The sequence below is a fragment of the Mercenaria mercenaria genome, chromosome 5 (genome assembly GCF_021730395.1).
Source record: "Mercenaria mercenaria strain notata chromosome 5, MADL_Memer_1, whole genome shotgun sequence".
NCBI classification, from domain to species: Eukaryota; Metazoa; Mollusca; class Bivalvia; order Venerida; family Veneridae; genus Mercenaria; species Mercenaria mercenaria.
Window position 1 is genome coordinate 31199770 of NC_069365.1, and position 14087 is coordinate 31213856.

At 33.6% G+C, this 14087-nt stretch overlaps 1 protein-coding gene across 1 annotated transcript; it reads left to right on the forward strand.

The window, feature by feature from the left end:
• The first annotated feature begins 5949 nt into the window (after positions 1-5949).
• On the forward strand, positions 5950-13302 carry LOC123558855 (uncharacterized). Its single transcript, XM_045350702.2, has 5 exons — positions 5950-6163; positions 6797-7008; positions 9540-9720; positions 10079-10159; positions 12894-13302. Exons 1-5 carry the CDS (start codon positions 6083-6085, stop codon positions 13185-13187), a joined length of 849 nt encoding a protein of 282 aa, XP_045206637.1. The 5' UTR covers positions 5950-6082; the 3' UTR covers positions 13188-13302.
• The last annotated feature ends 785 nt before the right edge of the window (positions 13303-14087 follow it).

Consider the following 14087-nt stretch of genomic DNA (forward strand, 5'->3'; position numbering starts at 1 on the left):
GACCCACTTTGGTGGGGGGATATAGATTTGCCTTTGTCCTTCCTTCCGTGCGTGTATACCTAATATTATTTTTGAGTTACTGTTGCGCTAGCCAAGTTTTCCATATTGCGTTTCTAGATATGTAAAGCAAAATTATGTTTCTTTTGCAAAAATATTACATGCATTTCAACGTAAAGTAATCCTGAATAAGATTTTGAGAAAAATTATGAAACAAATTGCTATGTATCAATATTTGGAGACAGACCGGTAACGTAATGAACTCCGACAATGGAAAAAATACTTTCGCCTTAATTTCATACGGATTCACGGGTTTTGTTTAGAGAAAAGTTATACAAATTGGAAAAAAATCGTAAGCCCATAGACATGTAGACATGTCGCAGGTGGCATTGCACAATCCCCATACGGGCATCGTTAGGAGGCTGTGCGCTGATCTTGCAGCCAACTTACGATTTTCTATGGATAGGTGCCCAAAAGAAATCGTACGGAGATCGTAGACTTGTGGGACCTTCGCACGGCCCTCGAACAATTGCCGCAAGCCTTTTAGGTTGCCAATCGCTGCCCGTACTGAACCTGTGAAATTATTTTAATACTTTCTGAGTAAGATTCTCCTCTAACACATGTCATTTGTCACTATGATGTTGACCTTTGAGCAAATAACACTGAAACCGTTAAACATCTTTCAATTATAGGAACGTCAATTTGTAAAGTATGAAAGCGGTAGCTATTATTCAGTCTCCATTGATCCCGTAAATGTGAATTATACAATATGGATACCTAAAGCAATAGAAATCTTCTAATTGTGGTACTTACTCATTGTAACTATGAATAAATATAGTGCATTTAAAAAGTAAAAACTCTATGAACTAGCGTGAACGAATTCACTAGATTACTTCATACATAGCATTATGGAAAGATGTATACTGAGTCTATAAGTAACTGTAAGTAATTTCATTTTACAAAAGATATTTCATATTTGAGAAACAACATGTGAACATAAAATTAATATCATTTTTCAGAAATACATCAGTTCTTTGCTCCATAACAAGTCGAAACATGGTGAGATTGCAAGGCAGTACGATTCGATAAAACTGTACGTCAGAAAGTGCTTCGAAATCTGTTTGCAAATAAGTGGCTACATAGGCCAATTTCAACTACAAAGAGAAGCTAAAAAGGCAATATATTCTCAGCAGATATATACAAAACTTTCACAAAAACAGGACAAAATATTGACTATATTGTGTGGTCACCGCTGTTATATACCGATTCGAATGGTACTTTTGTAGCTTGCAAAGGAGTTGCACAGTGTCAGAAATAGATTTATGTTCTATTTTCTCTATACATTTACAGACGATTTATGTAGATATCAGAGGTTTTATTGCAATATCTTCGTTCACGCATATACTTCTCAGTACTTCTCAATATTTAAAACAAACAAGAAATATCTTTAAAAATGATGGTCGGCGAATTGTAATACGGAAAGAAGTTTATGAATTTTTCATCTAACATTCATCTTTTGTCTATCATTTTTCAAAAAGCAAAACTAAACACCGCACTTTAACAATTTAAATGGTTCTCTTTTGATTTTTCGCAAAGGTTTCGTAGGGTTGCAATTTTGTTTCGTTTATCCTTAGACGAATAATTACAGCAGTAGTTTGATGAAGATTCATGAAGCGGTTCATGGGAAGAGGTCATTAAACGTGTTTATATTTTTAGCTAAATTGGTCCCTATCGCCATTTGTAACAAAATAGCAGGAGACCTTACGATATTGTAACACATCGAGTTTGATAAAAATCCATTACATTTTAGTGGTTAATGCGAAGAAAGGCATATCTACTTTTAGCTATAGTGGTCCCTAATATGGCCCAAGTTCCTATATAAATAAATTTGGAAGAGGACCTTATAATGATGCTCCAGACCAAGTATGACAAAGATCCACCAAGCTGTTCATGAGACGCTGTATAAAGGCATTTCTAGTTTTAGCTCTAGCAGCCCCTAAAAGGGGTCAAATGTCCCAGCTGAACAAAGTTGGCTGCGGGCCTAATAAAGATGCTACAAATCAAGTTTGATTAGAATACATGAGAAAAAATCAATTAAAGGATTTTTTTATTTATTATTTTTATTTATTTCTAAAATAGGCCAACTGATCCCGCTTTAACAAATGCATATTCGCTATTCATATATTGGACAATGACGTCACACCAATAAAAAAGTGAAGGTCAAGCAAAACGTACAATTGTAATTATTTCAATATTTCTGTTTCATAAGCAAAGTCTGACCGTAGTCATATCACATAGATAAACTGTATGCAGCGTACCTTTATTTCAGTGTAATGAGATTCAGTCATTATATAGCATATACACAATAAAACAGATTTCAACTGAGTTCAATATTTGCATACGATACTAAAGAAAAATATTCATATATAATAAATCAGTTAAATAATTTATAACAAATATATCAAAGCAAACAAGTACTCATTTTAATATGCAATCTGAATAAGTCACAAAAGCAAGAAACCTTTTTATATACAGACGACAATTGTAACAAGGAAAATCTTTTGAAAAGCACTTCTCTACATAAAAGACTCTTATCACACCCTTATTCATGTGATACGCAGACCGTATTCAGCTCTTTCTTTAATTTGATATATGTTGGTATTTGAACAGGTTTTTTTCATATTTATTAAACTTACTTATCATTTTGAGATATATCAATATTCTTGCTAAATATACTGAGCCAAAGTTAGCTTTAAAACTGTGAACAGCGTCGTTAAGGATAAACGCTTTGTCTACATTTCACTCAGCGTAGCACAATCAACAGAGTGAAAGAAATTGACACTCTCGTCCAATCAGACAGAGTGTTGCATAAATCTTCCATTTTGATAAATTATCTTTAATGCGTTATCAAGTAGTTTGATTTGCAAACTGAAGTCACGTGGCATAGGTAACAAATTCGTTCTTAGACGGCGTTCACCGAAAAACGTTTGAAAATATAAAACGTTTAATAGATGATAGTCATTCGTTTGTTGTTGTTTTTTTTTCATCAAGAATGTCTTCGACTCATCTGTATAGACATCCGTGGCTGTAACAGTATAAGTATATCAGCAGTAAATAATGGCCTTGTGACATGTATGTAACTATATGTTTCATATGTCTATACTTAACAATTCCTAATAACTAAATGTATTACGTTAATCTCGTTTCAAATCAACATTACTTATCAATAAAAGTTTGGATCCTTTTTGAACGTGCTAAAGCTCAGCGAATACTAACATATACGATAAGATAACATATATCATTTCTTCCAAGATAACTGTTAAATTTTAAAGTGGATTTTTGAAAACAAATATTATACTGCCCATACTTGTACTGAGGTGCAAGACGTTGCGGTTCGGACATGTTATGTGAACCCTTATTAGGCACATGGAAAAAGCATATTCTTCCAAAAAATCCGAAGTCAGACGCTCTGTGCACGTGCCGGAAATACACGTATTTTTGGTTCGATAATATATCTCATTCGGTAAATCGCATGTTATCGTAGAGGGATCGATCCCGATTTTCGTCGCGGCAATAATCGGTAGGATCGATTCCCTACAAGCAATATCGATAGAACTGCAAAACATTGGAAAAAATGGTCTGAACGCAATTCAAACCAATTGCAAGGTGCGTGAAAGTTGGAGAACTTACCACTTCGCAAACATTCCATTGATTAAATATATAGGTTATTAGAAGTAGCATAAAATAACGAGAACGACCAGAAAATATTGGCGAAAATTACTAGTAATGAGTGCCAGATCAATACTTATGGACAATATACCCTTTGTAATGCAAAATCCTACTTCCGATTCAGTTTTTTAATCAAGTTGAACTACAAATGCAAGCATAGATAAACATTCAAATTTCAACTATATAGACAAAGTAAATACTGATCTTGCCCTGAACAATTTCAAACGGGTTTACATTAAATGATGACCTAAGACCTAGATATTTTTTTTTAATATTCATTCAATGCCTACATTGAATGTTAACCTATGTTTCATACTGAATGTCGAACTACGACCTAAACATATTTAGATTGTTGATCTACAGTTAAAAACCTGGGATTACTTTGTTGGTATTTGAGCTAAAAAATCTGTTTCGAATGTCGACTTACGACACGGACAATCTCAAATCTCGATCTACGACCTTAATATTTTAATGTTTGTCAATGATTGCAGACCTAGGTCTACATTGAATGTTGATCTACAAGCTCAACATTCTCGAATGTCCATCTACGACCAAGACATTCTCTAAAATCGATCTACACCCTAGACATTTTTACTGTTGATCTACGACATGAACTATTATAGACTTTTTTGCATGAAGGTATATATTGTTTTCAGTTATTTTGCGTCTCAGAATGTAGAGAAATAAAAGAAGCTGAAAAACATGATGCAAACAAGGAGAAAAATATAGGATTCCTTCGATTGGTCAGCGGTATGTTTCCGTTCAATTGATTGTTCGCTGGACACCTGTTTTCTGCTGTCATCTGGCAAGTTTGCATTAGTCTGCACTGCTGTGCATTTATAATAAGAGATAATTTGTATTTATGCAAAGAAACATACCATTTGGTGTCTTCTTCTGTTTGGCATTGTCTTATATCCTTTAGATGACAGAAATGCGACGGGAAGATATTTGTTGTTTAATTGTAATAGGTCGCATACTTTGTAAGTCAGTCTACAGTGTAGACTTTTTCGAATTTTGAACTTCGACATGGACATTTTTTAATGTCGATCTACAACTTGACTTTTTCGCATGCCGATTTGTAATGTTGGTCTACCACCTAAACTATGTCAAACTATCTATAATCCTTCATTTGAGTTGCTACAATATTGTGAGGAGCATAGACAGATCAACCAACCAGACATCAAACAGACGTACAACCAGACTGTAACAATGTACATCTCCTGAAAACATAATCAGAACGAATATTACAACAACATCATAAGTCATGGCCATGGTTTGGCTACCTTGATGTTATTAAATTGCATATACTTTCAAATATTTGAATCATCAAGAAATCTGCAATTCTAAAGTATTTATAAGACGACCAAGTGAGATTTAAATAACATGTAACATTTTTATTTGTGAATTCACAAAGAATGTTTCTATTTAGTTGATCACGTAAATCCTTTCGTAAATGGCCCACAACTAATGTTTCAAATGTACACTAATTGACTTGACAATGTGTAGTATTCGACATATCTTGGTTAATATTCGATAACGTTTCCAAGTGAGTTGATATGCACATAAGTAGTAACGGGTAAGGCCGATCGTGCCCGAATATTTACGACAATGAATGAAAGTTCCTTTGATGTGAGAAAAATGGAACCCAGTTATATCGCAATATACCTTTCTAACAAGTGTCCTCAGATCCCCTTTCTAAATTCCAGTTTGTTTAGTTCTGCTCATTGATTTCTCGTTTAGGGCAAACCCATTATTTTAACTGGGGACCATACGCCGCTTTTCATGGAATTACACACTAGTGTAGCATTGAAGGTTCCATGTGCACCGCCATATGAACACATCTACGGATGTCTCTAAATTATTTTTTGTACTTTTAACATGTGTAAATGTTGAGTTCTGCTCAACCCGGGGCTAGAGGGCGTGGACGGTAGCATGCATTTCCACTACTGTCCATGAACAGCTCAATCAAACCGAGCCTGCAACATTTTCGTTTTTGTTGTGTTGAGCGACCTGCGGAGTTTCCACTTTTTCTATTTATACAGATATTAGTTAAAAATGCCCACAATAACTGAACACTTTATAAAACAGATCAGGAAGATAAATTTAAACGTAATCTACTACACAAATAGATATTTGGGGTGCGGATCTTATTGGACTGGATACTAAACGATATAAAGGTATATAGATCTGTTCTTTCATGGCTTGTTGTAATTTTTATACAAATTCTACTTTGTACATGTATACAAACTGTATTGTATATAAAAGTAACGTTGTATTTACATTATTATCTAAGTACGCGTAATTTAAGATTATTAACGTGCACTTATAGTGAGCAAATAGGCGTGATCAAGGTCATATGGACGACCAACTGAATAGAGTTTGCGATCGTCTTAAATGGTCCTGCATTCAGTTGGATAACTGCAGGTCCAGTGTAGAGGTACGTAGCTTATATTGTACTTGCATATAGCATTATTTTACTACAAACAGTTTAATATGTAGGAGTCTAACACACTTGTTTACATTCATCTTTTCTTGGATAACAAATTTTAAGTAGGTAGTTTATATCTTATTTATTTTAAATCACAATATGGCCTACAAAAGAATGTTACTTAAGGTATTACAGAATAGTACACTAAGTATCTCTGAAGTTTCCTAGTTCTTGTAGTACCTAAAGCATATTAAATGGAGCCTCAGTTTAAAGCAACCACGTTGGAAAGACTATAAGTAATTATATGAAGTGTCTGGCATCAGATTGGGAGAACCCACGACCTTTCGCGGACGAACACTGAATTATATATGATTTTAAAAGTTGGTGGTTCTGTCATGCTTTTGTTAATAAGGTCGTAGTGTGAAGTAAAATGTTTGTATCAGTGTATAATTTAATGTTTTTTTATACAACACGTTGAAGAAACTTTACGTGTTTGTTACATTGTGCCACAAGAAAAATACCATTATTTACGATTCCCTAGAATTTGATACAGAAATCAGTCTGTTCATTCATCCAAACGAGTAAACAATCTTTCAGCAGCTAAATGATTGATGATACTAGATGCCTTAAAAATTATTTTAGCATCCAAATCAGGAATTAGAAAGAACGATAAAGTTACGAGAAAGACAAGTATTGAAACTAAAGCGAGATCTCAAGGAAGCCAACGAAGAAATCTTTACTCTGAAAGCTAAGCATGAAGAAGAAATCAAAGCAAAAGACGACTGTATATCAAAGTTAAAAGAACAAGTTATGCAACTTGAAAATGAACTGGATATTGCAGTGGAAATGAAAAGGTACTGTAACAATCACTAGGTAAAATTGAAGAGTTGTAGTATTTATAAAGACCGAAAATAAAACTTCTTTGCAGTCTATACTACAGTTCGATTACTAGGTCATACGTGTTTACCTGTTTTCAAATCAAAATTTCTCTTCTAACAAAATGACCTTTCTACGTTTTGATTATGTTTTGTTTTAGTTTGAGCTCACGTTTTCTTATATACAAGACACACTAAATTATGGAACACTGAGTTTAGTTTACGAAACGCAATTTTTTAATGTTTACAAACATGATGTTTACGAAAACGAACTGTAGTATTAGTTTTAAAGTAAAATTTCGATAACATATCATTCATTTTACATGCTCTATTTCTACAATATGATCTTAGAGTTAAACTTTACCGTTATTCTGATACGATACAAATGGAGAATTGTTCTACAGTCTACAATACACATCTAATAAATATATTTATGATTTCCAGAGTTACTATGTACATCTTATATCTGTAAACTTGTCTTCGATACGACAAGGACCTTACGTTACTTTATAAGAGGTCGCATTTTTATGCCTACTTATTTCTTATTGATTTAACCTTAAAACAGTTTTTTTTTTCTTTAAAGAACGTTTTATATCGATTTGTATATAAAAAAGTAAAGTAATCCGAGACGCACACCTTAGACAGCATAAAAGACATTTGCAAATTAAGACGAATTGAAATGTGAATACCTAGGAAGATCGATATTTAAAATAAGATTTAATTATAATTTATGTTTGATGAAAACATTCCTGTTACGGTAATAGGTTCTGGCTTATTATGTCGCATATGTGTAGAATGGACTTTATCTTTACATCTACCCGTCAGTCCGTCAAAATAAATTTGTGTTTATCATATAAACAAAAATACTTCACCTACATATCTGAAATATTATTCAACAGTAGAGCTAGTGTGATCGCCCTGTATTCTTCGTCAGTCATCGTCTTTCGATGATTACAATTTCACTTTTAACACTCCATAGGTCACAACTCTGATGTCAGACGAATTTGAAAAAGGGTCAAAAAGTAGGTAACTATGTCAAATAAAATCGAACAATAACCTTATTAACACTTTAGAGCACATATATCTATTAGATCTATGTGAAATCTGGTCAGAATTATTATCTTTAAAAAATCTAGAGCAAACCCTTTGAAACTAGGTCAAACTATTCGTCTCTAGGTCAAGTCATAATCTCTAGAATGTTAACAATGTTTTCTGTGATTTGGTGTAAATACTTATGACACCAGATTACCAGGGTTTTAAAAGATCGAATATAAATTATAACCTACAGTATTTTCACAATGTTTTCCTTTCTCTTCAAATGCACTTTTGACCTCAGATAATGAAGTTTCAAACTTTGTCTAGATTTTAAGAAAACAATCATCCTCTCCAGATCTGATAAACACATATAGGAAATGGGCATCCCCGCTATGTGATGTTAGGGCTTAAAAATTTTATGCAGGGGTAAGAATCTTGAACGCGAAACGTTCTCTTGTTATGGTGGTAATTTGTGCCAAGATATCTCAAATCCCGACATAACAGAACAAGAAATGTAGACTGGACACAATTTTTTTGCACGGACGGACGTACATACGCACGGGATAACATAATATGCCCCCTCCCCCGTTTAAAATAGGTGGGGTATAAAAATGGCGTCTAGTGTGTAAACAAAGTTTTTTTCCTATGATTTGACCTATTCTCATAGTGTTAAATCAAGATAACCCAGTTTCTAACTCTGTCGAGATTTTGTTAACACAAATATTCTGACTGTGTTTCATAACGATCGGGCAATAACTGTGACATCTAGACTGTTAACGGTAGAATTGTTAACAACAGACGAAGGCAAACAAAAACAGGCGAAGGACACAGTGCTTAACAATAGCTCACTTTGGGCACATTTTGGCCGGATAAGCTAAAACAAAACTCATTATGCGCAGCTCCTAATGTTAAGAAAACAATCCCATACCATTTCATGACAGTTACTTAAATACTGTACTGTAGGTGATGTGTGTAACACAAATTTTCACTGACTTACAGAAGGACAGACGGACGAACAAACGAAGCCAACATATTTCTTACCACAAAAAGAAGACATTAAAGCGAGACCTTATCACCGTCATATCCATGTTTTTTTCCAATAGCAAATAATATAATTATGTTGAGATGGTCTCTTGAAATATCGATCGCTCTGGGTGTTCAAACTACACTTCGTCTTAATTTGAAAATGTCTAATTATCGAAACTTTAAACAGTAGATAAAGATAGAGTATTTAATACGTAGATCTGTTTAATAACTTCGTGAATGTACCATACATGAATGACGGAGCGATAAAAACCCACAAACAAATGCAAGAACATACCTAGAATTTAGTGACATAAGTTAAATTTGACTTTTAAAATAGTTATCAATTAAAGCGGAATAGGCGAATGACCTTTCAATTTATTTTAAATATAATTACGTATAAAATGTTTTAAACTGTTTTGCAAACTACTAGAGTACTTTTCAAATTGCAGTAAACCTAACAAAACGGACGACCACCTCATGATCTCAAAGGCAAAGAGCAGTGCCCAGATAAGAGAAGTTTCTGAAACATATAATGAGTTATATGATACACACCATTCTCTAGCTTTTGAGGAATTAGAGAGGAAAATGAACGAAGAGGAAATAGTAAACATTTTACTAAAGACACTTTATGTAAGTTTAAGAAAACCTAACTCAATTCAAAAAGACCTAGATAATGTTTATGATATTTATAATCAGCAAAGATCAAGGTTAAAGAAAATCAGTTACGTCAGTAGCAGTTAGGCATAGTTTGGATTCAAGACGAAACAATTTTAATTTTAAAATTTCAATAACCCGTTTTGATCTGTTTTCACATTTAGCCATAAATATCAATTCTTGTTTAACGATAAGGAACTTCAATACATTATACTTTAACTGTTATAGCTTTTTTCGTATAAATTCCGTGTTTAGCGCTAAAGGCAATTTCCTCGAGTTGAGCTCATACTTGTTCTTCAATCTCTCATGTTTGATGATTTTAATTCACACTTAGGATGTTATGAAGTATACAGAAGAAGCCCGACAAGAAAAACTTTTCAGGTTAAGAAATCCTACGCTGGAATCTGCTTTTGAGGTAAATAAAATATTGAGTAATTTGACTCTGAATACCTTCAAATGTTAGTAAACGTGTTATATAAATGATTGCAGACCCTGAACTAGCGTTTCATGTTTAAGTAACATAGATTAATTAATTAATTAACAATCTACTCAACTTGCAAGCGGTTGCACTATGCCAAGTTTGGCGGCGTTCATGTTCTTATCCAAATAGATCAATATTTTTCTACCAGCTTAAGATGAGGACAATATTCGTGCGTTTTTAATCATGCAGTTTATGGACTCATTCTTGCTTAATTATCTTAAAGTATTACGAATATAGTCATTCCATAATTTGATATATTCATCTTATATCAACTATCTAGTAATTATACACGGCGGGGAATAACGTAACGTAAACAGTCTGGAGACACGAACAAAATGGCGTCTAGAAGAGCCAATTATTCCATTAAAAACAAGGTATTCTAGAACTTAATAAATATTGTTTTTGTCGGCATGTGTCCTATCATATGCGGCCTTACTTCCGATTTATTTTGATACCTGTCTTAAGGCTGAGATCCTTGTACTTTTCGAGAACATTCATTGAATTTGACGAAAAGTATCCAAAAACAAGAATGGTGAACTCCACGAACAGCTGGTTATAAATATCACCACAAATAGGCGTGCTTTGTAAATAAATAAAACAATGTTTGCCTCCGAAATGATATTCCTCAATTTTCTAGAAAAAATGTCAAGCTACGCGGCGGCTAAAATGAATTTTTCTCAAATGATGGCGGTTTTCACGTACACCCTAAATTTGGATGGTTTTCACGTACACGTTTTCCACTTTACAAAACTTCTGTCTGAATACATAATTTTGCGTACCCAAGTTTACTACAGTTTCTCATTTAAAGAGCATTTTTGCAAAACATGGGGGGGGGGGGGGGGGAGTTCAAGAGCCGATCCGGCCTAAGTGATCACATGAGAAGGCACGAGAAAAGGGTTCCATACATGTGCTGCGGGAAAAGATTCTACAGCATATCAAATATGACGCGTCATAGGTAATTTTAAGATTTTTATTTTTAAAGTCACCTATATCTAATTATGTTTAAATTAATATCTTAATACAAGGGCTAGACAAACTTTCACTTTCTAAATGACCATTTTTAAGACAACTGAAGACTTTTTATATATCTGGCGATTCGATGACACAATGGTCAATAAAAAAATTCAAATCCAGGCCAGTAACAGGTTCTTTGCAAAATTCCATAAATCACAGGTGTACTTCTCACAAAGAAAAGAATGAACATCAGTGTTCTGTTTTTGGGGCTGCATTCCCAACAAACTCGGATGCGAAAAGACATGCAAACGTACACAGAAAGTCAAAGTATGCCTGTCTCTAATGCGGAATGGAAACTAGGAGCCAGCAATTGTATATCGATCACATAGCTGGATACACAGGAGAAAAAAAACCTGAAGTGTTCGTGCGGAAAGGTATATATGTATTGCGCAAGACTTTACAGACATAAGACAACTTGTAACAAGTAAATAAACTTCTATTTGATAAAGATGGTGCACTGAACATTATTCTCTACCCGTGTGTTTATTTGTAATAATGTTTTAATGTTTAAATCTGTTGGTATATGTAAATCATGTAAATTGTTTTAGTATTTACTTAAAGAAACGCTGTCGAGTGTCTAAGTTTGCTGACACCTTTGTGGGTGTCATGGGTCCGAAACATCATCTGAAAATGGGTCTCTGAAAAAGTTTCTTTTCAACATCGCAGTTTTGTATTTTTATAAATGCCTACAATACTCTGTAACTTTAAAGCGAGGGAAAATAGTTTTAATTACTTATAGTTTTAAATATCTATGAGTCAGTGTCTATCACTGCGGGCTCAAAATCGTGTTAAATTATCTTTTTACATTTTTACCCTTAATTTCCATTTGATGGTTTTGTCGATATTGTAGTATCGTCTGTCAGTAATGGAATAATTGGCTCTTCTTGACTCCATTTTGTCCGTGTCACCTGACTGTTTAGGTAACGTGATTCCCCGCCGTGTTTGCAAATCATATACATTTCCGCGTTATTCTAATTTAGCTGACATATAGGTATGCAAAAAAAATTGAGACAAATCGCTATGCAGTTAAATTTGGAGACGGAACTGTACTGAGTCTCTAAGAACTCAAGAAATGGAAGACCCGTCTTTGAGCTTTGACCTTTATATCACTGCATGAACCCAATATAATTGTTATCAGTCAATGTATAAAGTCTGAAACTGTATCTTTTATACTTTCTCAGACTCTATGCGAACATAGATATTGACATTTGAGCAAATAATTTTAAACATCTTTCCATTAAAAGAACGCCAATTTGTTAAGTTCAAAAGCTGTAGCTATTTTTCTGTCTTCATTGATTCTGGAAATATGAAGTGTACATTATTGATACCTTAAGCAATAGAAAATCTTTTAATATTAGTACTTACTTATTTTAACTATTAAACATTTTGTGGGATCTGATCCTTTATATATACTGGTAGTGTAATGTATTTTAAAAAGTAAAACCTCAATTAATTAGCGTAAATTAATTAATTTGATTTATTACTGTATCTAAAAGAAGATTCATTGGTTATACTTTTTTATTATAGCGTTATAGACATTATAAGGTACTTTTTTACTATAAGTAACTTTAAGATAATCTTATTTCAAAAATATATATTTTACTTTTGGAAAACAAAGTACATGTATGTGAACAAACATATTATAATGTTTCAGAAATACGTCAGTCATTCGCTCAAATCGAATCGTGGTGAGATTGCAAAGCATTACGATTTGATAAAACCGTACGTCAGAAAGTGCTTCGAAATTTGCTGGCAAATAAGTGGCTACAAAGGTCAATTTCAACTGCAAAGAGGAGCTAAAAATGGCGATACCTTCTCAGCAGATACATACAAAACTTTCACAAAAACGGGAGAAACTATTGACTATATTGTGTGGCCACCGCTGTTATATATCGATTCGGATTGTACTTCTGTAGTTTGCAAAGGAGTTGCACAGTGTCAGAAATAGCTTTTTGTTGTATTTCCTCTGTAAAGTTACAGACAATTTCTGAAGATTTGAGAGGTTTTACTGCAATAATTTCTTCTCACATATACTACTCGGTATTTATAGCGAAAAATAAAGAAATAATAGATGATAGTCATTCTTTTTTTTTTTCATCCACAATGTCTGCATAGAGACCAATGGCAACTGTATATCAACAGTAAATATTTCAAATGTCTATACTTCACAATTTCTAATAACTAAACGTATTACATTAATCTCGTTTCAAATCAACCTTATTTATCAATAAAAGTTTGGATCATTTTGGAACGTACTAAAGCTCTGCAAGTAGTAACAAACCAAACGATGAGATGGCATACATCAATTCTTCCAGGATAACAGTTAAATCTGTTTTCTTTCTTCAATCAAATTAAAACTACCTGTAAGGAGCTGATGTTTATGGATATGGAGTGGAGGCTTCTAGATGCACAAGAAAGTCATTTCCGCTACGGTGACTTGCAACCTCGACTGATTCAACGATTGTCAAAATTTTAGCACAGACTTGTGTGTCCCTTTGTAGCATCTAGCTTTTGTTCTGTTGTTACATTGCATGTAGTCCTCTTTCTTGGTTTCAGTTAAGTGATCGTCGATGCAGTAAACCATGACAACTTTAGATAAAGAACGTAGACCCGACGTAAAATTATTAGTAAGATCATACATGTGGTTTATATGTTTGAACAAAATGTTATCGTCATTTTAATATTTCACAAAAAAAATAAAACCAGGGTCAACGTACCTATCTTCATTTATACCCCAGTTACACATACGGCGCGGATAGCTACGTTTAGCCACGGATAGAAACGTAGTTATCCGTATCGGTCCATACCTGTGCCGTACCACAAAGTAATAATCCGTATCAATCCGTAT

Coding starts and splice junctions, on each gene's coding strand:
- LOC123558855 (XM_045350702.2), top strand. CDS start 6,083: ATGGACGACCAACTGAATAGAGTTTGCGATCGTCTTAAATGGTCCTGC. Junction 7,009..9,539: donor ATTGCAGTGGAAATGAAAAG/GTACTGTAACAA, acceptor TTCAAATTGCAG/TAAACCTAACAAAACGGACG. Junction 9,721..10,078: donor TTTTACTAAAGACACTTTAT/GTAAGTTTAAGA, acceptor ATTCACACTTAG/GATGTTATGAAGTATACAGA.